General features: G+C 34.2%; 1 protein-coding gene across 1 annotated transcript in view; it reads right to left on the bottom strand.

Annotated features, from left to right (window-relative positions):
* LOC128547706 (ribitol-5-phosphate xylosyltransferase 1-like) overlaps positions 1-25,348 on the bottom strand; it is a 115,428-nt gene that overhangs the window by 10,961 nt on the left and 79,119 nt on the right. The window contains exon 3 of the mRNA XM_053520803.1: positions 24,500-24,555. Coding sequence (XP_053376778.1) covers positions 24,500-24,555 — 56 coding nt within the window. The remainder of the gene's footprint in view (positions 1-24,499; positions 24,556-25,348) is intronic.

The raw sequence follows: 25,348 nt of genomic DNA, 5'->3' as shown, positions 1-25,348 counted from the left end.
GACAAATATAGCTTGTATTTTGGAAAAAAAACAAGATATAAATGTAAAAGGATCGAGCCTGGAAAAAAACAATTTATGTCAGTACAGATTTGATTCTGGAAATCAACAAGTTTATGATTTACAACTCGTGTTCGGAAAAAAACAAGGTATGACTGCCCCAACTTGTTTCGGGAAATTTCAAAGGATATGAATGCACAGACCTGGCCCTGGAAATAAACTTTTTTGCCCGGGAACAGCCCTTGTAGGGGAAAAAAAACAAGATAAGACTTTAAGACTTGTGGCTGGAAATAAAAAAGGATATGACTGTTGATTTGTGGCTGGAAATAACAAGATATAAATTTTTAAATTGTTTTGGAAAATGTATCGGGAAATAAAGGGGAAATGCAAACTTCATACAGTAACATACCTGGAAAAAAAACTTTAGATATGACATCCCGAAAATGTAGGGAAATGTATTTTGAAAATAAACACTGGAAAAGGAATATACAGAAAATGTAGGGAAAATGAAATTGGAAATAAACACTGGATATAAATATACAGAAAATGTATGGAAATGATCTGGAAAAAAAACACGGGAAATTTGAAAAACAGAAAATTAAAATTTAAATGATATAAATGTACAGAAATTATTTAAAAATAAAATACATAGGGACTTTTAAAAAAATTGGCATCTAGAAAAAAAACTAATATTAAACTTATAGATAAGTTTTTTTGGCTTTTAAACATAATATATACTGTATAGAAATGTTCGGAAAAAAACTTTTTGGGCCCCTTACTACTGAGGATTATTTTTTATACAAAAATTTTTATTTTAGGTTGATAGTGAAGCAAGTTCTACAACTTATATTAAAAAACTCTCGACCCTATTCCTGAGGGAAAACCCTTTGGAAACCGAGGGTTTTGAAGAAGAGGCCTTTTTCCCCTTTTAATGTGAGCCCCAAGAAAGGGGAGTACGGGTCCCTTTTTTTCCCATGTTTTTGGTTTTAGTACCGAAGATCGAACCCACAACCCCTGATTTTGAAGAAAGACGCTCTCCCACTAGGCTATCAGGGCGGTAAACCAAAAAAATTGGGATCTTCAATCAAGCTGTTCATAAGAAAAACCCGGCTAGCAGCAAGTCATTTTCCCTTTTGGGACCAGGGTGCCCAAGTTCACCCCTGCACAGAGTGCAGGCTAATCATGGACTGCCTGTTTGCCATTCAGTCAGTTTCTTATTTTTGGGAACACCCCTTTAAAAAGTTAATAGTTTTGTCCAAATCAAAAGATAGACCCAAATTCATTATAGAAATTTTTGGGGTTAAAGGGGGGAAAAAGTTTTTTTCTATTTTTTGCTTTGAGCAGCCCCCCTTAATGCCGCAAAAGGGGCCCAAATTTTATCAACTTAAAAAATATGAGGCAACTATGTTTTCAACCAACTTTGGTGAAATTCATCAGAAAATTTAAAGAGGGGGTGTTTTTAAAGGTTTTTTGTTAAATTAAAATGTGGCCCCTTTAGTGCAGTACAGGGGGGAAATTTTAAAATTTTGAACAAAAACCTTTAGAAACATCAGAACAAGCAAGTTTCTTTCCAAAAAAATTTGGGGAATATTTTACAATGTTTCAGAGAAAAGTCCTTTTCAAGGTTTTTTCCCAAAGTTTTTTCAGTGTTGGGGAAAAAAATGTGAAAAAAGAAAAAAACTTTTCCCTTTTAAAGGGTAATTCAGAAAAAGTATGATACAACCTTTAAGCGGGTTATTAGGGTGGGGTTTTTGTTGTTGTTTTTGCTCTAGTGGCCCTTTAAAAGCAGACAGTGGTTGGAACCCTTTTGGAAAAAAACTGAGGTCAACACTAAGACTGGTTTGATGTAATTTTTGGTGAGTACTTTTAGTAGAGAAAAGGTAAAAACAGTTTACAGCACTGTTTTCATACATGTATGAATTAAAACCACAAAATGTCTTGTAAAAGGTGATTTTTTTAGTCATTTTTTTATTCCTCAAAATCAAGTTTCTTAAGGGACTGCAAAAAATTTAAATAAAAAAATACCATTTAATAATATATATAAACTAAACATTTACACTAAAATTACCCCCTTTCCGTAAATCTGAAATATGTTTTAAAGTTATTCAATAAATAACTAAAGTTGCTTCGTCATGTGCCCTAATTTCAACCATGGTGCGCCCAAAAAATGCAATTTACCTTTTTCATTAATTTATTTAAGGAGAAAAAATTTCAAAAAAAGAATTTAAAAACCGGTTTTTTGTTTTAACCAAACATTCTGGTCTTTACAATGTAAAAAAGGGGGCTGTAAAATCGCTTAATTATATGCACTTAAGAAAAAATTTTAATTTTAATTTTAAAAAATGATTGAAATTTCCAGTTGAAAGGTTTTAAAATAACCCGTTTGGTAGGCTGAAAAAGGCCCCATGCTGGGCCTTGTTTAAGGGAGCATCAAAATGTTCCCGTTTTTTTGCCTGTTGCCTTTAAATAAAAAAGAAGGGTTTATGGTTTTTAAAACCCAGCTAGGGCCGAGCTAAAACTTCCTTACATTTTTTCTTGAGCCCAGGTTTTCCCCAAAACAATTTACTAAAAAACTAGAAGATGCTTTTGTTTAAAAAAAGGTTTAAAAGTCTTCCCCCAAAGCTAGTTGTATAGGAAGAAGTTTAATAGGGGGGCAGGGGCAAAAATTTAAAGGACAAATGATGGTTTTTGGGTGAATTTGGGATCATTTTATTTGGCATGTCAGGCATCCCCCTAACTTTAAAAAATTCGGGTGGTGGGGTTTCAAGTTTTTTGTTCAGGTCCTGTGACTTTGACCTTTTAAACAAGGAACCCCCAAAAACAATAGGGGTTTATTACCCCTGAGGCCCTTTACCCTATTAAATTTAAAAATTTTTTGTCAATGGTTTTTAATTATTTGGAAAAAAGTTTTTTAGGGCAGCCCCCTGTGACCTTGGGCCTTTGATGAAGTTTACCCAAAAAAACCCAAAAGGGGCCCTGCATCTACTTTGAAATCCCAACACCCTATGAAAATTTGAAAGGGGTTTTAGGTCAAATGGGGTTTTCAATTATTTACAAAAAAAGGATTTCCCTTTTTTTGTTGCTTTAACCTTTAAACCCTTTTAAAAGATTGACCGCAAAATCAATTAAAGGGCATTAAACCCGATGTCCCAAAAACCCTTTTGAATTTTAAAAATTTTGGGTCAAGTGGTTTTTAATTACTGTCCTAAAAGATTTTACATGAACCCGGCCCCCTTTTGACCCTTACCTTTAATAGACTGACCCCCCAAAAAAAAAAGGGGTCATTTTAAATCTGCCCGTTCAATTTATCCTAAAGAAGATTTAAAAATTCTGGGGCAAGTGCTTTTTCAAGTTATTGATTCAAAATGGTTTTCCATGTTCAGGCCCCCATGGGCCTTGCCTTTAATAGAGTGACCCAAAAAAACAACTGGGGTCATTACTCTGTTTCCAACATCCCATGAAATTTTTTAAAAATTTGGGTCCCAAATGGTTTTTCAATTACTGGGCTGGAAACAGTTTTCCCTGTTTTTGGCCCCCCCGTGAACCCTTTACTTTTATTTTGTGACCCCCAAAACCAAAAGGGACCATCTACTTTGCATGACCAAAAATCCCATGAAGTTTCAACATTTTGGATCAAGCGCTTCCAATTTTGATCAGAAATGGTTTTTAAAGTTTAGGCCCCTTGGGGCCTTTACCCTTTTTTTGGAGTGAAATCCCAAAAAAAATAGGGGGTGTCTACTCCCGCAAAACCCCACCACCCTATGAAGTTTTTAAGGTTTTTTTTTAGGTCAAATGATTTTATTAATTTATCGGGAAAAGAAAAAGTTCGGACGGACAGGGGAAAAAAAATACTCTCCCCGGGGGGGTGGGGGGGGTGGGGGGGGGGGGGGGGGGGGGAAGACCCTTTAATTTTGATTCAAGCTAAAAAAAAAAAAATTAATGAATTTAATGCCTGATAACTGTCCCTTTTAAAAATTTTATAATTACTTACGGGCAAAAAATAATGGCCATTTGGGGAGAAATTTTCGTTGCATTTCAGGATGTCATACACCAAAACAAAAATTTTTACCATCCGCCATTTAGTGCATGTAAAAATTTTGAAGCCAGGAAATTTTTGCACTTTTTCAAAAACCTGCAACAAAAGGCCAAAAATTTCGCAGCTGAGACAGGGGTTAGGGAGGGGTTTTTAGCCGGTTTCAGCAAAAAACTTATCTGGTTCCGGGCCCTTCAGTTAGGACAACAGGTTCTCTGATTTTTTGGCACCCTGTTCCGGAAATTACACCAGGGCCAGTTCGGAAAACTGAAAAAGAAAAAATCCAATTAAAGTTTATAAATTATCAGACAAAATGATTTTTATCTAGGTTTCATATACAGTACAAGTAAACAAAAAAATTACTTAAACAAAAAATTTGACAAAAAAGGGCACACTTCCTTAGTAAAAGGCCCACAGACTTTTTTTAATGGGAAAAAGAAGACAATAACTATTTGTATTCCCGATCCAAACCTAGTTTTATAATCTTCAATTTAAAAATCAAAAAGAAATTGATTGTAAAAAAATATGAAGTTTTTTTCCCCTTCTTTGTGCATCAAATTTTTTCACTGAATTGTTTAAAAACCCAAATTCCCAAAAAATTAAAAAATTCTTAAAAGTAAAGGGCCTTTATGAAAAAAGGGGGAAAAAAATCGCCCCAAAAAATTGAATTTTTTGGTTTAAAGGGGATTAAAACAATATGATGTAACAGCATAAATAAAAGTAAGAATGTTATCAGGGGGCAAATGCTTTTTTTGGGGGGGAAAAAGGTTTTTAAAAAAATAATTGAAACTGTGAATTTCTGGAAACGGCCCCTAATGGTCATTTTTTTTATTAAGAAAAACGGGAATTTTTTTCATGGTTTTGTAGAGAATTATAACTTTAAAAAAAACAAGGAACAAACCCCCTTGGGGTGCTGACGCTCATCTGATTTTTTTTGTATTTAAAAGAAAAATTTTCCAACCCCTGTTTTTTTAAGTTTTAAAAAGGGGGCCCTCACCTTTCAAAAAAACGATAGGTTATGGTTTTTGATGTACAGTTCCAATTATGTGGTGAAAAACTGTTCAATTTTAAAGCAAACTTTGATTTGTTTTTTAGAAAAGTTGAACCCTTTAAAAAAATATTCAACCAAGGGAAAAAGGGTTTTTCTAAGTCCAAAAAGGGGGAAAAAATTATTTCAAAAAGCAGGAAAGGGGTTTTTGTTTCTTGCTGTACGGGTTTAACTTTTGATGGTGAACCCGAGTTGCAAGTTTTTTAAAACAAAAGCTTTGATAGTTTAAGAGGGAAAAAATTTACCAAACATAAAAATTAACCAAAAAATTTATATTTTTTTAAGTCCCAAAAAGGGGGCCCTAAATCTTGCAAAAAACCGGATGGAGTTATGTTTTTTTGCTGTAAAGGGTCAGCTTATGATGGTGAACAAGTGTTGCAAGTTTTAAAGGAATAGCTTTGATAGTTTAGAGAAAAAGTTGACCTAAACATAAAACTTAACCAAGAAATCTGATATTTTCTAAGTCCAAAAGGGGCCATAAATCTTGCAAAAAGCAGGATGGAGTTATGTTTCTTGCTGTACAGGGTCAGCTTATGATGGTGAACAAGTGTTGCAAGTTTTAAAGGAATAGCTTTGATAGTTTAGGATAAAAGCTGACCTACTAACATAAAACTTAACCAAGAAAACTGATTTTCTAAGTCCAAAAGGGGCAATAATTCTTGCAAAAAGCAAGATGGAGTTATGTTTCTTGATGTACAGGGTCTGCTTATGATGGTGAACAAGTATTCCAAGTTTCAAAGCAAAAGCTTTGATAGTTTAGGAGAAAAGTTGACCTAAACATAAAACTTAACCAAGAAATCTGATATTTTCTAAGTACAAAAGGGGCCATAAATCTTGCAAAAAGCAAGATGGAGTTATGTTTCTTGCTATACAGGGTCAGCTTATGATGGTGATCAAGTATTCCAAGTTTCAAAGCAATAGCTTTGATAGTTTAGGAGAAAAGCTGACCTAAACATAAAACTTAACCAGGCAACGCCGACGCAGACGCCGACGCCGACGCCGACGCCGACGCCGACGCCGACAACCGCTCAAGTGATGACAATAACTCATCATTTTTTTTCAAAAAATCAGATGAGCTAAAAATTAAGCTCATGACTTCTTAAAAAAAATCCAAGATGGCCGCCAAAATCCAAGATGGCCGCCATTAAATTCTCATTACACAGGAAAACCGTTTAAGCATTTCACAAAGTTCAAATAGTGTGAAAAATGACCAGCATCATAGAAGACACACAAACTTCAATCTTAAACAAATTCAAGATGGCTTCTCAATTCCAAAATGGCCGCCACAGGGTCATTTAGACAATACAGACCCCGAAAAAGAAAATGGCGCTAAAAATGGTTTGACTTAAAATATTTTTCTTGCATCAAACATGACCCCCATTTTTCTGATTTTTATTCAGCATTGACAATATTCGTCAAGAGAATGTAAGATACAGACATTTAAAGTAGGTCCTGATGTGTGTTGCAGCAATTGGAAATATGACAATTTTATATAGAATAACGAAGAACAGCTATTTAGTGTGCTGTAACATACAAGGGAACATTGGTAAAAATTGAAATTTGACCTGATGAGGATGGGAAAGGTCTACTTTGACTAGAATTTGATTAAAGATGACAAATTTATTGCAATTTTGCTTTAAATGTTGATAAACACAAAAAAAAAAAACACATTTTCAATGTATTTGTGTGTATGCACAGTATTTTTTCTCAAAACTGCATTTTGGTATCCTAAGGATTGCTAATTTCTAGTAGTTAGAGGTACAGTTGAACATATTTTACAGTTTAAATGTGTAATTTGCCCCGACAGTGTAGCAGATCACAGTAGAAAATGACAAAACAGGGCAAAAGTAGGCTACAGTTATGATAACTGATTGAAAAATTATGTTGTGACAGCTATTTTTGCCAAATTTGACGAGTTGTCACACGTTACTGAAATTGCCATAAAACCTTAGAAATTGTTGGTGTAAACTAAAACCTTGTATTTACACATTTCAAATGAAACTGTCACAATCTTAGAGAAAAAAGTTTTTTCTCATAGGCATACAGACACTTAATAGGAAAATGGTCAAAAAATCGTAGTCGCATAATAACGGATTCACATAGTCCTCACTTTTTGCTCTTTAGAGCTATTTTCCTTATTTTCTTTTTAATATTTGCTGAAATCAAATGATAGATCTATGCTTGACATGTAGGTAGCATTTTCATAATAAAATAATAACACTACAGAATGTGTCATGTTGACTTAGATCATACACTACCACTATAGTTTGGGATCCCATTGTTTAGCTAATTTTGCAGTTTGTGTGTTTGACTGAAAATATTTGTTCTGCATTCCTTTTTCATTTTATTCAGTATTGACAATATTCTGCAAGAAAATATAAGTTACAGACATTTAAAATAGGTCCTGATGTGCACTGCAGTCATTGGAAATATGTGAATGTTATAAAGAATAAAAAAAGAACAGCTATTAAGTGTGTCATAACCTTTAACAAAAACATTAATTGAATACATTTTACTAAAGTACGATTCGCAGTAGCATAGAAATCTATATCATAACAACACTTCCACATAGCTTATGTAAATATCAGGATACGAGTTATATGACACAGGAAAATGCTTACGCCGTTAGTATCTTGAACAATGTAATTGGTCCAATCGCTATGGTGACTGTCCTATGTTAAAACGTAGAGCTGGTGAGACTATATACAGTACCTTATAAATATTTTTTTTCTCTGGCTACCTCGCCTAAATGATTCATGACTGTAATGATTTCAGGGGTCAGGCGAATCACTCAATGTTTCAAACTAATAATCTTCAACTAATGATAATCAGCTCAAACTCCTATATAATAAGACTTTTTTTCTTTTTTTTTTGAAGTTCCTGTCAGCCAATGTCTTTGAATCGACAACATACGAGTGCCCTTTCGCATAGATGTTCAGCCGGTGTTCTCTTACATGAAGCTGCAACTCAGTATGATTGCCGTAACTCCTGGATTCTCAGCGCTTATATGCTATAAATTATAGCATTAAAATGACCCCAATGCCTTGGCTGTACTTCGCCGATAACGTTGAACCTCGTTCTCTTACTGACTCAGACGATGACCAAACCAAACGTCTCTGTCTCAGATTTCCGATGATCAGCCTGTATTTGCTATCATCTATCCCGTAAAGGTTTCATTTCTATGCGCTGGCCTTAACGCTCGAAATACAATACTGCAACTCTTCTTTAGTCTCAAACGTCTTTTTTATATAATTTATCTGCCCTGACAGTGTAGCTGCAACAGCTCTTTTTTCAAGGTACTGGGATATATTATAAGTTGAATCCTTGATGTGTGGATACAGAATGACTTCATTGTAATTCATCTACTTATCTATACCCTAGCAGAGGTGTGCTTTGACTGGTGCTATCTATGGAACTTGTTTCTGACTGGTGCAAATTCGAACATATTTTACATTGAATACACGATTACTTGATCTAACAAATAGTTGGTTCTCTTTTACTATACGATTGTATTTAACATAATGTGTGATGCTGAGATCCAGCTATGACTGTTATTAACCCAAGTCGTTCATAAGGTTATAACACACTAAATAGCTGTTCGTCTTTATACTATATAAATTTATTTATTTTGTTGGGTTTAACGTCGCACCAGCACAATTATAGATCATATGGCGACTTTCCAGCTTTTGATGGTGGAGGAAGACCCCAGGTGCCCCTCCGTGCATTATTTCATCAAGAGCGGGCACCTAGGTAGAGCCACCGACCTTCCGTAAGCAAGCTGGATGGCTTCCTCACATGAAGAATTATACTATATAAAATTGACATATTTGCAATGGCTGCAGCACACATCAGGACCAATTTAGAATGTCTGTAACTTACATTTTCTTGAAGAATATTATCAGTGCTGAATAAAAATCAAAAGAAAAGCGGGGATTATGTTTGATGCAAGAAAAATATTTTCAGTCAAAACACACAAATTGCAAAATCAGCTGAAACTGAGACCCCAGATTGTAGTGGTGGTGTATGATATAAGTTTCCATGACAAATTATGTCATTTTATTATTTCAATGTCAAGCATGTCATTTCAGAAAAATAATTGCAAAATATAAGGAAAATAGCTCTACAGAGCAAAAAAAAGGAAGAAAAAAGGCTGAGGACTATTTGAATCTACCATATTTTTTGTGCCATTTTCCTATTTAATGAAAAAGAAAATTAACTGAAAACACCTTTTAATGTAATTTTGCCTCAAAACCATGATTATCATATTGGAAATGATCTTACTAAGAAAGAAAAGTACCCATACTCATATATTTTGTTAATAAATAAGGAATTTATCGCTGCTTTACGACAATTTCTACTGCCGAATGACTCGGCAATTTTGTCTGTATACTTCACTGTTGCCCCGTATAGAACCTGCTGGCAGTATGTTTTCCATCTTAGGTAAACTGCATACTGTTACTAACAATAACCAGCTTATTATATGTAAAAGCAATGATATGAGACAATTTGACATAAAATCGACGACAATTCTGGTTCAAATGTCGTTTTTATGGCGGCCATATTGTATTTAGGACGCCATTTTGTTTTCTTCTAAATTTCTAATTAGTTTACATTTTGCACAATATAGTAATCTAATGTAGTGCCAAAGTTGGACCTCGTTAGATGCATAAATCTGTTGTTATGAGCCGATTCCAGAAATCCGCAGTTTCATTAATATTTTAAACATTTTAACCCCAAAAATAGACATTTTGCATCATGATACTTTTCTTTACTTTTTATATGTTGTTGCATACATCTTGTATAATACTTACACAAAAAATCAATTCTTTGCGAGTTTTTTCCTTTATTTTGCATTTTGGCCATAAATGGCCTTTACTATAAATACATTATAGCCACGCCATGAGAAAATCAACATAGTGCATTTGCGACCAGCATGGATCCAGACCAGACTGCGCATCTGCGCAGTCTGGTCAGGATCCATGCTGTTCACTAACAGTTTCTCTAATTGCAATAGGCTTTGAAAGCAAACAGCATGGATCCTGACCAGACTGTGTGGATGCGCAGGCTGGTCTGGATCCATGCTGGTTGCAAATGCACTATGTTGGTTCTCTCATGGCGCAGCTCAACTTTTGTAAATTGTTTCTTAAATGCCACTGAATTTGCCTTTGCAGCCATCTATATTAAAGAGGCACTTGTTTTGAGTAACCCGTCAGCTAACTTCCCTGAGCTTCCCAAACTGACTTTTGTTTTAATTTCAACTTTTCACAAGCAGCAAGCTGCCTTTTAAGCAGCCAGACTGTTTTGCTCCCTTGGTATGCCTTGATACCAAACTTAAAGTTTAGTTTTGAGAGGTTCCTGGCATATAGAGGTTATTTCTTACAGAAATTATTCTGGACCATTACAACTGCTCTGTTTAGAGTGTTTCCAGTTTTCAGAAGTTCCTGTTAAAAGGGTTCCACTGTAATGGATTTATTATGAAGCAATTATAAGTCAGTTGTTATGTAAGCTGCAGTTAAAATTACAATAGCACTATTATCATTTAAATTCCAGGATGTTCCTGCACAGCAGATGCTCCTTATACCTACTCTATCCTGCAAGGTGAGTTACTGCAAACAATGTAAATATATCACTGAGCATTTAAAATTGACTAATAAATTACAACAGTTGCATGATACTTCTCCCATTAAAGCAATCATCAAATGCTGTATTTTATTCCCTGAATTATACAAACATGCAAAATATCTATTAAAACTTGTTAAAGCTTGGCTCATATTTCAAAAACACTTTTCTTTTATTGACTACAAATTATGGTTAAACTAAAATAAGACCTGGAAATGGGCCTAAATCGCTCACCTGAAGAGGACCCTGACCTTTTGACATTGCTTGTAACCATGTTTGGTAAACACCCATTTAGCAATTCATTGAACACTTTACAAGCGGTTACGACAGCTTCCATGGTATTAAACCATTTCAACAAACTTGACAGAGGTACAAACAAGAGTGCTACAGATCAAGTTTGGTGAAGATCCATCCAGTGGTTCCTCAGAAGTTTTTTTGAAGATCTATTTTCTATTTCTGGCAACTCTTATAAGCAGTCAAGCAGAAATATTTGAATAAAACTGAGGAAGGTCCATCCTAGGATAATACAGACCAAGTTTAGTGAAGATCTTCCAAGGGTGTGGTTGCTAAGTGTGGCCAAACAGAACCATTTGAACAACTGCCAGAAGACAACATAAGGATGCTTCAGACCAAGCTTTATACTGAACCATCAAGCATTCCATGAGAAGAGATCATTTAGAAGGGTTTTTTTAAATTTTTATCTCTGGTGGCCCCTACAAGGGGCCAAGCAGAAGCATTTGAAACAAACTTGAGAGCTAGCAGACCTGAAAAGGATCCAAGTGGAACTATCTGAATAGTTTTGAGAGGTCCATATAAAAATGCTTCAGACTAAGTTTGGTGAAGATGGTGGTTAGTGAGAAGAAATCTTTTAAAGGATATTTGCAGCCCCAAAAAGGGGCCAGTTCGAAGAGACCTTACAAGGATGCTACAGACTGAGTTTGGTGTAATTCTGACCAGTGGTTTCAGGAGAAGTCATGTTAAAAAAAACATTTGATGTAGATCGACAGACATAGGAAGATGATCGCTGGACCATCCACTTATACAAAAACTTGTTCAATGTGAGCTACGGTAACGTGTTTAACATGCAATGTTTCAAATTGTTCTAAAAGTGCACCCATCTGCTGACCAGTTAAGCTTATAATTTTCAAACTTTACAAGGTAGCAATTTATTCACAGAGTAATGTTTTCATTTTATTAAAACATAAGAGAGATAAAAACCTTTACAGTTTCATCTTATTCTGTTTTTTTGCCAGCAAACGTTTTCATTCTAAATCGAAACTTAATGTTGTTGTTTATGTGTGTGTGGTTAGAAACATGCCTTCATTTCTGTTTACAGGTGTTTGTTTCAGATTTCCACATGTTTCTTAATTGAAGTAAACTGCACAAAAACTGCAAAGATCAAAACCCTTGAAATAATGAATAATTTAAGATTTAGAATTAGAATTGATTATAATCTGGCAAGGAGATGTCACCTTTATAGTGGCTTTGCAACCAGCATGGATCCAGACCAGCCTGCACATCTGCGCAGTCTGGTCAGGATCCATGCTGTTCGCTTTCAAAGCCTATTGCAATTAGAGAAATGGATGCGCAGGGTGGTCTGGATCCATACTGGTCGCAAAGCCATGTTGGTTATCCCATGGCATGGCTCAATTATTGCGAAGCATCTTAAAAGTAGTCTGTACATTATCATAACAGAGAAAAGCTCAAACTCTCCTGTCCAATTTTTTCTACTAATCTACAAACCTATTATCAATTACTGACAATGTAATTCTAATTTATCATTCTAATTTATCAGTCTCCATAGAAATTCATTGGAGCCAATATCAACATTTGAGAATATAGTATTCTCTCTCCTATCCCAGAAACATGACAAAACACCAGAACATATTAAACCATCGCCTAGAAATTGATACTGTCATGTTACAGTCAAGCAGCCTTTTAAAACGGATCTCCTGGGACAGAAAACAATGTAAGATTAAATGGAACCTTTTGTCCGTTCACAACTAAAGGAGACATATATCTCTCAAGATAAGACAATTGTGGAATTTCTTCATTTATGCTCTGTCTGTCTCCTTCATGTTAAGGCATAATTCAGCTTACAGCAAACACTGTGTTTCCCTCGGGAGATGAAGCATACCTCTTTGATAAATGAAGTTTTCTCCATCACTGACATATATAGCTTCTGTAATAGAATTAGCGCAGCATAAGAAGGCAACATTGCAGGACAATATCAACACTTCTCTACACACAGTTTGTTATTTCCTCTCTGTTGATTAGAAGCTTATCTCTGTACTTAAATAGAATTAACGATTAGATTTCTCCAGCTAATCAGTACCATACAGCTTGCCTGTTTTTCTCCAAGAAGTTCATTGACAGTCACTTTTCTTTCCAAGGCTGATATCTTTAAAGTCTTTGAAGTTTTGGATAAAATTCTAAAGTGAAAAGGCACCCCATCACTATTGCAAAGAACTTCATAAATAAAAAAAGCTAAGAAAACTGTAACAAGAGGGTCATGATGACCCTGGATCGCTCACCAGAGTAATATGAGCTACATGTTTCAAATGTCAAACTGATGATTTTTAGAAATTTTTTGGAAGATTTTCCTATGTACAATCAAGTAACCCCTGGGGCGGGGCCAATTTTACCCCGAGGGTCATGATTTGAACAAAGTTTGTAGCAGTCTACTAGGCAATGTTACATATCAAATATCTAACATCTAAGCCTTCTGGTTTATTTTTAGCAAATTTATGAAGATTTCCCTGTGTACAATCAAGTAACCCCTGGGGCTTGGTCAATTTGACCCTGGGGGTCAAGATTTGAACAAATTTTGTAGAGGTCCCCTAGGCAATGCTTCATGTCAAATATCTAAGCTCTAGGCCTTCTGGGTTTTTTTTTAGAAAATTTTGAAGATTTTTCTATGTACAATCAAGTAACCCCATGGGGCGGGGTCAATTTGACCCTGGGGGACATGATTTGAACAAATTTTGTAGAAGTCTATTAGGAAATGCCACATGTCAAATATCTAAGATCTAGGCCTTCTGGTTTATTTTTAGAAAATTTTTGAAGATTTTCCTATGTAAAATCAAGTGACCCCTGGGGCGGGGTAAATTTTGACCCCCGGGTTCATGATTTGACCAAATTTTGTAGAGGTCCACTAGGCAATGCTACATGTCAAATATCTAAGCTCTAGGCCTTCTGGTTTATTTTTAGAAATTTTTTAAAGATTTCCCTATGTTAAAATCAACTGACCCCTGGGGCGGGGTCAATTTTGACCCCGAGGGTCATGATTTGAACAATTTTAGTAGAGGTCAATTAGGCAATGCTACATGTGAAATATCTAAGCTCTAGGCCTTCTGGTTTATTTTAAGAACATTTTTGAAGATTTTCCTTGTAAAACAAGGACCCCCTGGGGGGGGAAATTTTTGACCCCGGGGTCATGATATAACAAATTTGGTAGAGTCCATTAGCAATGCACATGTCAAATATCTAACTCTGGGCTTTCTGTTTTTTTAAAAAATTTGAAATTTTCCTATGTAAAAAAAAAGGACCCCGGGGGCGGGTCAATTTTGACCCCGGGGTCATGATTTTGAAAAAATTAGTAAGGTCCATTAAAAAGCACTTGAAAACAAAGCCGGGGCTTCGGGTTTTTGAGAAAAGTTTTTAAAATTTTTCCTTTAAAATCAAGTGACCCCCTGGGGGGGGTAAATTTCGACCCCGGGGTCATGATTTAACAAATTTGGTAGAGGTCCACGGGAAATGCTTCACACCAAAATCTAACTCTGGGGTTTCTGTTTTTTTGAGAAAAGATTTTAAAGTTTTTTCCTTTCGTTTGCCGGGGAAAACCTAAAGTTGCAGGGAAAAATTCTTTGAAAAAATTTTGTAGAGCTTCAACCAAGGGAACTTTCCTTGAATTTGGGATAAAATTTGGCCTAAGGTTTAGAGGAAGTAAATTTAAAGAAAAAAACTTTACAGAGGGACAACGACCCGGGATGGGGGCGCCGAGGGTGCCCCCACCTAAACTCACCCTGAGCCTTTGGCTCCGGGTGAGCTAAAAAAAAAGTGAATAAGTTTGCCATGCAATACAAAGTCCCTACTGAAGTAACTTTTTTCCCCTACTGCAGTATAACTAATAAACGATACGTCAATAAATAAAAATATTGTACAAAATACACATAATTTTATCATTTTTGGTCAGTTATAAAAAGGTATCTATAAGTTATTTATAGTAAAAAAAAAAAAAAAAAAAAAAAAAAAATTTATGCCAAATGTCCCCAAATAGCCCCAACAAATTTCTTACACTAGCACCGAAAATTGCAAATGTAATTTTTAATTTTTGGGGTTTGTAGTAATTATTGTAATTCTTTTGTTTTTCGAATCAACAAAAAAACTCCTTACCAGCAAGATACCTAAAAAAATACCCTAAAATTTAAAATAACTCTAGTTGTCCCACAGAAAAGGGTTTTGGTTTTTTCCCATGGAAATTAAAAAAAAGTTAAAATTTAAATTATTTTAAGTAGCCCCTAAGGGAATTTAATTTAAAAAAAAAACCCAAAAAAAAATTCAAATTTCCACACAAAAATTTCTTACCTAGGAGAGAAGGTCAAAATACCCTCAAAATTGGATTTAACTTCATGTATCCCCACAAAAATGGTCTCGTTTTTTTCCCTATACAAAGGAGTCTAAAAACGACCCTCTCCTGTTATCCCCCCCCCCACCCTAATTGATACTAATCACATTTTTTACTAAAAAACATGTATCATGTCATTCACTGTATTTTTTACGTCACAAATTTTTTTCATGCCATTTTAAATTTTTTTTCATACATTACTGCCAAGAAAAATTTCAGTGCCAACCACTACACGTCCTTTTAAGGTGTTCTTTCTTTAAATAAAATTTTACCCGTTTTTTTGGATCGAATCTTTTTAATTTTGATTAATCCTACAACACATATAAACTCATTTCACACCATTTTTGTAGCTCTTGCAACTTCTGGAAGATTATTGGGGTCGAAAATACAGATTGAAAATAGACCTTCTCATTATCACCCCCAGTTTAATTAAATTTATATCTTTTCTGTTCTTTTAAAAAAGCCTTAATTTTCATAACTTTAACAGTCCAAAAAACTTTTTGGGAATGATACTTTTTCCTTGGGTATGATTACATTTTACTCGACTTTACATAACTCTCATTTAAAAATCTCAAAACTTTTAAACTAAAAAAAAGGGTATTAAAAAATAAACATTTAATAAATTTCAAAGTTTTGTTGTTTGTAGCTCATCTAACATGGCAGTGAAAAATTTTGATTTTTTTTTTAAAATAGTGTGATATTTTTTAAAGTCATTTTAAAGTTCATTGTAAATAACTTTTTAACCAAAGGGGAAAACGGCGGGACTCAAAAAATGCAGCCTCGATTGGTCATTAAAAAACCCAAATGTTCTGGATGCTCATGAAAAGTTTGAATGCACATTTTTTTTTACAAAGGGATTAAAAATCTCCTAAAAATAAAAAAAAACAGCGCAGATCCGAAGTTCTCAAGTCTGATTTTCTATCATTTATGTATGTGACAGTTATGACGATTTGACGACCTCTGAGGGAAAAAAATGAGGACATGAACAGCTTAACCAATGTCAGGGGGGGGCATCTAAGGGGAACCAAATAGTAAAAGGGCGTGGAATGCCCGGGAGGGGGCACATTAAATGTACTAAGAAAAACCAAAACTTCACTTTGACTCCAAGATTTAAAAAAATTAATTTTTAAATTTTAAAAAAAATTGAATCAAAATATGTTGTTAGGCGTAGATAAAAAATATAATCAACTTGTTTGAATGTTTAAATTATTATCTTGTGGTGCTAATTTTATTACAAAAACTATTCCAACTTTACAATTTGTCATCAAAAACCAAATATAAAACTGTGATAGTATTAAGACCAAAATTTTATAAATAAAAAAAAAACACACATAAATAAATTTTTCCAAAAAATCGTAGTAAAGTTATGCTTTTTTATATCCAGTTCGTAATTTCAAATCAATTAGAAAATAAAGGACAAATAAAAATTACCTTAATTTTAAGTTAAAATAATATTATCTTGATTTTCATTTTTTTCAAATTTTAAAAAAAAAAAAAACAATTTTTAAGGGGGGTCGATAATAGCAAAGTGGTCAAATGGAGAAAAACATTCACGACAAAAATTAAACCCCCCTTTTTTCTGAATGTAAAAAAGGTTTTCTTTGGTTGAAATTGCCCAAATGAAAATTTTCTAAAATAATGTGCATTTTGCTCCGAAAGTGAAATAAAAAAGAAAAATAATTAGGGTCTTAAGGGGGTCATAATTCCCCCTTTCCTAGTAATAAAAAAATTTCAATATAATTATTTATATCAACAAAAAAAGGGAGAAATTTCTAAAAAAGGGGACCTCACATACCCTCTCATGAGGGGTTACAACTTCCCCAAAGTTTTAATCAAAATCCCTCTACATGAAAAAGAAATGCCCGGGAAAAAGTCATTCAAAAATTTGGCTTTCCTCAAAGGGTTTGACCTTGACCTTAGACCTAGGGACCTGTTCTTGCAAACAACAATCCGTTTCCCGGGTGGAACATTTATGCCAAGTTACTCAAAACCCTCAATAATTAAAAAAAATGTTCCAACAAAGTCGTTCTTGTTCGACATTTCCCCCTATGTAACCCTTTCCCTTTCGACCTAGGGACCAGGTTCGCGATGACACCCAAAATAGGGGGTGAACATTTTTACTGATAAACATTAAACCAATGCAGTTGACATTAGATACCCGCATGACCTCAGATACGACACTTTTACTAAACCCTGAACTGACCACTGGGTTTTGACACAATTTTTGACATTTACGCAGCGTGTTTGAACTAAGATATGACAGTTGCTACGACAAATAACACTTTTTTACATCAAATTTTGGGCATTTTTTTAAACGAATGGGGCCTGACCTTGCAGTTGACATCAATTTGACAGTTTTGTAATAACATTGACCAATGGGTTGACCTCAGATAGACAGTTTTACGATATATACTTGACCACTGTGGTTGATATAAATATTGACAGTGTACTGCACTGTGGTTGACCTCAGAATTGACAGTTTTTTTGATACAACAAAATAACTAAAACCTCACTCTTCTGATCACATCTTTGGGCATAAAATTGACTGATGAGTAAAACACTTTTCGACAAAAAGACGTTTAAAGATTAAATGGGGGAATCTAATAGTTTTTTTACAAGTACACGTTAATGTTTTCATTAGGTTTTAACACCAAACTTAAAAAAAAACTTCAAAAAGTAAACCCCTTTCACCTGGAAAATTGAGCAATCATATCAAAAACTGTACGGGCAAAAAGTTTTATGTGCACGTGCATTAGTTAAGACCACAATTTTTAAGAAATTTTGTTCTGAAAGATGTAAGTGGTTTCATCGATTCCCAAAGTCTCCACATAAAAATTTCCTAAAAATTTTTTATATTAAGTACGGTTCCAGACCAAAAAAATTCCATATCCAACTTGTAAATGTTTATTTCCCTTTACTGATGGCAAAAATAGTTTTCGCACACAATTTAATGTTAAAATGATTTCTGCGGCAAAATATTTAAATTTTTAAGGAATTGTGTCCATTACTTACTTTAAAAATTAAATAAACTGTCTAACATGATGAAAATTGGTGAAGATTTTAATCATTTTTTTGCAAATGTTCCGCAAAGGGCTTTTTGCAAGACTTTTCCTAAAAAGACGCTGACTCTGACGTCGATGAAATTAATCCCTAAAAATATTTTTTTAGGCAATCACTTAGATTATTTTTTTATATATTAAAAGATGCCAACTTCACAAAAAAAGCCCGCATCAAAATTGCCTAATTAAAAGGGCCAAAAACCAAGAGGCCTGGGGATTTGGGTGGTTTATCGAACTTGGCTGAAATATTATCCCATTAACTTTGCAGCAAGATTGAAAATCGTTGAAAACTGTTCGACTAAGAGGGGACATTAGGCAAATTTGCATTTTTTTTCAAAAATTCAAGGGCCAAAATCCAAAGGCCGAACTTTTTGGGGACGAACTTGGCCAAGAAATTATCCCACAAAAAAAGTCAGCAAGTTTAAAAGATGGAAAAAATTGTTTTTAAACTTAAGATGGAAAAGGCTAAATTCGCATTAATTCGAAAATTTCAGGGCCAAACCAAAAACTTGGGGGCGTTTGGGGTTGGGTTATTGAACTGGGCCAAAAATTATGCCCAAAACATTGCAAAATTTTGGTGAAGATCGAATAAAACTTTCGATTTAGACAATATAATTTCAATAAAATAAAATTTTTGCGGGAATTAAAAATAAAATAAAAACCCCAAAAATGGGAAAATATTATTAGAACCCCAAATTTAATTTTTCAAAAAAAGGGAACTTTTTGACGGGAATTTTACAAAATTTTAAACCCCAACCACTTTGTCCTACGAATCATAAGTGTTTTTTAGTTAAAAAAAGAAACCCCTAATAAAAAAAAAGTTTTTTACACTTTTTAATAAGAATATTATTTATCTATTCTTTTAGAAGATTAAGGTTACTGGAAAAAAAATCTAATTGGAAGTTTTAACAACAACATTAGTTGAGGGCCATCAGGAAATTATTTCAAAATCGGACATTGGTTAAAAAAAGGGGAGAGAGCTTTTGAAGATTTTCTTTTTTGCTTTTCCTGCCTTTTTTTTGACAAACGAATAAAAATTTTACACTGGGCAGATTACCAGAAACATAGTGTAAATTATTTCAAAATTGCGCGGGCATTTTTTGCTCATTTCTGTGAAGACAGGGGTGATCACAATAACACACCCTTTAAAAGGGGGCGAGCAGAAAAAATTTCGGGGGGAAACAAACAGTTCTCCGAATTTTTGCCGGCATTAATTGGGTAATATTTTCGATCCAAGAACTTTTGGCAAATAATAAAGATTTTTTTTTTTCATAAAAATAGATGAAAAAAAGAACAGCCAGTGTTTCCCGTTTAAAAACAACTATTTTGAGTAAGTTATGGCCATTAAAAGGGGTTTTTTTGTTAAAAAATACGAAAACAAAATTACCAATATATTTTTTTTAAAAATTTCAACAAAAGGCCATATATTAACGCAACCTTAAAATAATGTTTCCTGAATTTTTTCCCAAATTTTAAAAACCGACAAAGCAAAATTTTAAAAACGAATAGACATTCAAAACACTACAAAAAAAAATTTTTGCGGCTTTGCACGTTTCAAAATTATTTGTGGGGCGAGACAACACCTTTTTATTTTTTTTTTTTTTTTAGAAAATAAATAGTGTCTAAAAGGATACAGCAGTAGCTTTTAAAAAGTAATATTATTTCCAACTGCAAAACATTTTTTTGAAATCAATAAATTTTTAATTTTTTTCAGAAATGGACGCACCAAAAGAAAGAAATAGCTTAATCAAAACAAACCCAATAAGGCTTTGCTGACTCACAGGAACCTGTAACCGGGCTATTAATCCAAAAGTATAAAAAAGGAAATATTTGGCAGCTTATTGGAATGTTTTAAACAAATTTAAAATTTATAAAATCCTTATATAACCAATTTCATATTTCAACAAAGACCACCACTTAAATAAATGGGGAAGCTATAAAAAACGAGTTGATTGATTCAACCCCCACAATTTACGTCCTCGTGACTATTTTAAAAAAAGACAAAACAAAAACCTTCTTTTCCTCCCCCTGCATTCGTGGGAGAAGTTGACAGTTTTTTTGGCTGGGAAAAAGGGGAGAAAAACCACAATTAGGCTCGCCCTATATAACTGAAATACTCAAAAACGACACAAACCCCCGAACCAACAAATAAACAACATGTTCGTATTTTTAAAAAAACTAGAAAACATTTCAATCCAGTTTTAAAAAAAATTAAATTGTTGCATTCAGACCTCGGGGAAATAGTAATGATTTTACAAAAAACCCAAAAATTTTTCCAAATGATCTACTGACCGGGATGCATTACATGAAAATCCAAAAAATTATCCTTTTTTTCAAAATATACTTGTAAAAAAGTAGCAAAATGACGGGGATGATAAATGAATAACCGTATTTTACATCAGTGTATGCAAAGAAATGCATAAAGTCATCCCGCGACTTTTTAAAAATTTAAAAAATCAAACCTTAAACAGCACAATGCACGTTTTTCTTTAAAACCATACCGGGGCATTAAAACTCCAAATGTCGGGACAAATCCAAGGTTTACGTTTGTCTAAATTTTCGCCACTAAACATTCTGACAGACCATTTCTTTTTCAGCTACAATGATACGAGCTTGATAACACTATTAAACTATTTATTAAAATAAAACCAATTAACCGAGACGCTCTGTCTCCCCAACAAATTTTGAACTTGCAATGCCGCCACAATTTTTTTGACCAAAACTTTTTTGAATGTCTATAACCATTAATAGCGTTTTGTCGGTTAAAATTGGGCAATTTCAGGGGCAAACATTTTTTAAAGGGTTTACTTAAATAAGCTTAAATTGAAATTGAATAAATATATCACGATAAAATTCTTTTTCGATTTTTAACAAGATACACTTTTAACTGCCAAACTTACCAATATACTACTTTTTAAACAGAAACATATGGCATTTTTTTTGTTTAGCACTTTTTATAGAAATAAGATCTTTAACATAATTTTTCACCCAAACCTTCTAGATCAAAATACTTTCCACAATAAATGCCGCAAAAATACGGAGAACTGTTTTTTTTTTTCCCCCACAACTGTTCTGCTCGCAACCGGTTAAAAGGGTGGGAAAACTTACCCCAGGGACTTCGAGCCCAACCCCCATTCTACCAGGAACTTAACAAAGGGCCATAGGGCCTGAATCGCTCCCCTCTTTCCCCATGACCCAGTTTTGAGAAAGACCGTTTTTACATTATTGACAAGTGCCTAGTTTTACTCAGTGACCCAGTTTTTGAACTTGACCTAGAATTATCAAGATAAAAAACTGATTAATTTTTATAAAAACCAAAAAAAATATGCTTAAAAAGGGCACAAGGTTTTTACTATTATTTTACCTTGACCTATTTTTCGAAAGTACTGACCCTTTTTTGAACTTTACCAAGAAATTCATCAAAGTGAAAATTTCACTAATTTTTTATGAAATCTCAGAAAAAAAGCCCTAAAGCGTCACAAGGTTTTTCTTTTTTAAAAACCCACGCCATTTTTTTTCCGCATGTGACCCAGTTCGAAACGCCAAACTATCATCAAGGGGAACAATCAATCAATTTTCTGAAAATCCATTGAAAAAAAGGCCCTAGAGAGGGCAAAAATTTAATAATTTTAGACCACTGACCTATTTTGACCGCATTTACCCATTTCAAACTTGACCTAGAATCATAAAAGGGGAACATTCGACCCTTTTTATGGGACCATTCCAAGTTGGCCTCTAAGAGGGCAAATGTTTTTTCTATTTTAACCTAAGACCTAGTTTTTAAACCCCACATACCCTGTTTCAAACTGACCCAGATATCACAAGATAACACTCAACCAACCCCCTGAAAAATATGGGCCCTTTTGAGACCCCAAGTTTTTCTATTATTTACCAAAAGACCTATTTTTTATGGCATGTGACCCACTTTTGAAACTGACCTAGATACATCAAAATGAACATTCAACCAACTTTTACACAGATCCAAAAAAAATATGGTCCAGAGATCCAAGGTTTTTCTATTTTTTGACCCACTGACCTATTTTTGACGGCACGTGACCCCCCTTTTTAAGCTGACCAATAACTCAAGTGAACATTCTGCCAATTTTTGATGAAAACTCATGAAATATATGCCCTTTGAAGGTCACAAGGTTTTTCTTTTTAACCAAAGACCTGTTTTTTAAACCGCCGGACCCATTTCAAACTTATCTAGATATCATAAGATGAACATTCGACCCAAATTTCATCGATCCCTTAAAAAAAATGGCCTCTGGGGAAGGTCACAAGTTTTTTCAAAAATTTGAAACCCACGACCTTTTTGACCGCAAGTGACCCAGTTTCGAAAATTGACCTAGATACATCAAGGTGAACTTCTACATTTTTCATAAGCCTTTTGAAATAAATTTCCTCTAGAGATCATAAGGGTTTTCCCATTTTTTTAAACCCACTGACCAGTTTTTGATGGCACATACCAGTTCGAAAATTTTAAATAATATTTTCAAAGTGAACATTCTGACCAATTTTCATGAAGTTCTTTTAAATATAGACCTCAAAGGGCCCAAGGTTTTTTCATTTTTTAGACCTACTGACCAGTTTTGATGCACGGCCCATTTTGAACTTGACCTAGATATCACAAGAGAACATTCTACCCCCTTTCAAAAGATCTCAGAAATATGGCCTCTGGGGGGTCAAAGGTTTTTTCTATTATTTGACCTACTGACCTAGTTTTTTTCCGCAATGACCAAGTTTCGAAACCTACCAAAATATCACAAGGTAACTTCGACCCAATTTTCATGAAGACTTTGAAATATATGGCCTTAGAAGGTCACAAGGTTTTTCATTTTTTTATTTTGAACTTGACCTAATATCACCCAAATGAACAATCTGACCAATTTTCATGAAAAATCTGTGAAATATGGCCTCTTAGGCACAAGGTTTTCATTTTTTGACCTACTGACCTATTTTTTTACTGCACGGACCCAGTTTCGAACTTTACCCCAGATATCACAAGTGAACATTCAACCAACTTTTATACAACCCCGAAAAATTCCTCGAGAGGTCACAAGGTTTTTTCATTATTTGACCTACTGACCTAGTTTTTTACCGCAATGACCCAGTTTCGAACCTACCTAGATTCATCAAGGAAACGTCGACCAATTTTCATGAAGATCTTTTTTAAATATAGGGCCCCAGGAGTCCAAGGGTTTTTCTATTTTTTAACCTACGACCAGTTTTTTGATGGCCCCGGGCCCGTTTCGAACTTTACCTAATACATCAAGTGAACATTCGACCATTTTTTAGAAACTTTTAAAAATAGGGGGCCCAAGGAGTTACAAGGTTTTTTTTATTTTTAGACCTACTGACCTAGTTTTTGACTGCAGTGACCCATTTCGAACTTAACCTAGAACATCAAGATAACTTCAGACCAACTTTTATACAGACCCATGAAAAAAATGCCTCGGAGAGGGCACAAGGGTTTTTTTTATTATTTACCTACGACCCAGTTTTTGACCGCAAGGACCCTTTCGACTTGCCCAGAACAAACAAGGTGTGTTTCGAACCAATTTCAAAGAAATTTTTTAAAAATAGGCCTCAAAATCCCCAAGTTTTCTATTTTTTTAACCACTGACCTATTTTTGATGGACGTACCCGTTTCGAACTTTACCTAGAATCATCAAGATGAACATTCTGACCCAAATTTTATAAAGATCCCATGAAAAAAATGACCTCTAGATGGTCCAAGCAAAAAAATTTACGGACGACCACGGACAAAGACACAAACCCCGGACACAAAACTCACCTTTCACTTGTGACAGGGGGCTAATAAGGGAGAAAATTAAAGTGTTCAAAATAGTTTAACACATCTAACACAAAACATTTTCATTAAAACCCTTTAGCAGGTTTAAACTTACCCTCGAACCAAAAAGTAAGACAACAAAATGACAAAAAACAAAACCCTAATATTAATGCCTTTTTTATTTTCTTTTCTTTCTCACAGAGGTAAAAATCTTTAAAAAACAATAAATTATAATGGGTTTTTTTTTTTTATTTTGAAATATTATCTGAAAACTTCGAAGTTTTAAAAATTTTTTGACATTTTTTTGGGACCGTAACCCTACCCCCCATTCTTTTCCCCCAGAGGTCCTTTCCAAAATATGTTCCCATAAATACAGCCCTGAAACAAACAAAAAAAATAAAAAATTAATTAAAACACATGGAAACAAACTTTAAAAAAACTTTCCAATGTCAACCGGGCAAACAAACGATAAAACAAAGATTTTTTAAATATACCTCTCAAAGCAGGCCCGAAACACCTTCCACACATGCAGAAAAACACGCCACTAGATCATTTTCATGTAGAACGACCCGTACCTAGTGGGACATGCCCAATTCAAGCGTGGAAGGGTGTAGGTGGCACCCCGCCACAACATACCAAAGACAGGGAAAAATTTTTCTAAGCTCCTCCCTTACCCTGAAATTTTAACAGTATATTCAGGATTGGTCAACCAATATAAAATATTTTGACTAGGGGGGGGTATCATGTCATATGTCAAAGGGGTGCAATTCCCGTGGGCACACTATAAAACTGGGCCCGCATTTTTTCAAAGCCAACAACCTGACTGACATTCAAATGATACGAAAAATTTTTTGCAAAAAAACATTAAAAAAAACCGATCTTTTTTTCAAAACTTCCATTTTGCGTAAAGAACGATTTTTTTATTTTTTATTAAAAGAATTTTTTAATGTTGTATAAGGTTGTTTGTATTTTCTTGTATTTTGTTTCGTATCTGTTTTAAATTTTTGTAGAGAAAACACATTTACGGGGAAACTGATTGTCAGAAAATAAATGATAAAGAAGCCGCATATATCTCCTTGTTATGAGTTAAAAAAGCCCGGGCCCTTACACCATTATTAAAACAAAGAGAATTTTTCCCTTGGGTGGAAAAGGGTCCCAAATCAACAAATTT

Source organism: Mercenaria mercenaria, chromosome 13 (genome assembly GCF_021730395.1).
Source record: "Mercenaria mercenaria strain notata chromosome 13, MADL_Memer_1, whole genome shotgun sequence".
Taxonomy (NCBI): Eukaryota; Metazoa; Mollusca; class Bivalvia; order Venerida; family Veneridae; genus Mercenaria; species Mercenaria mercenaria.
This window is presented reverse-complemented; position numbering and strand designations above follow the sequence as displayed.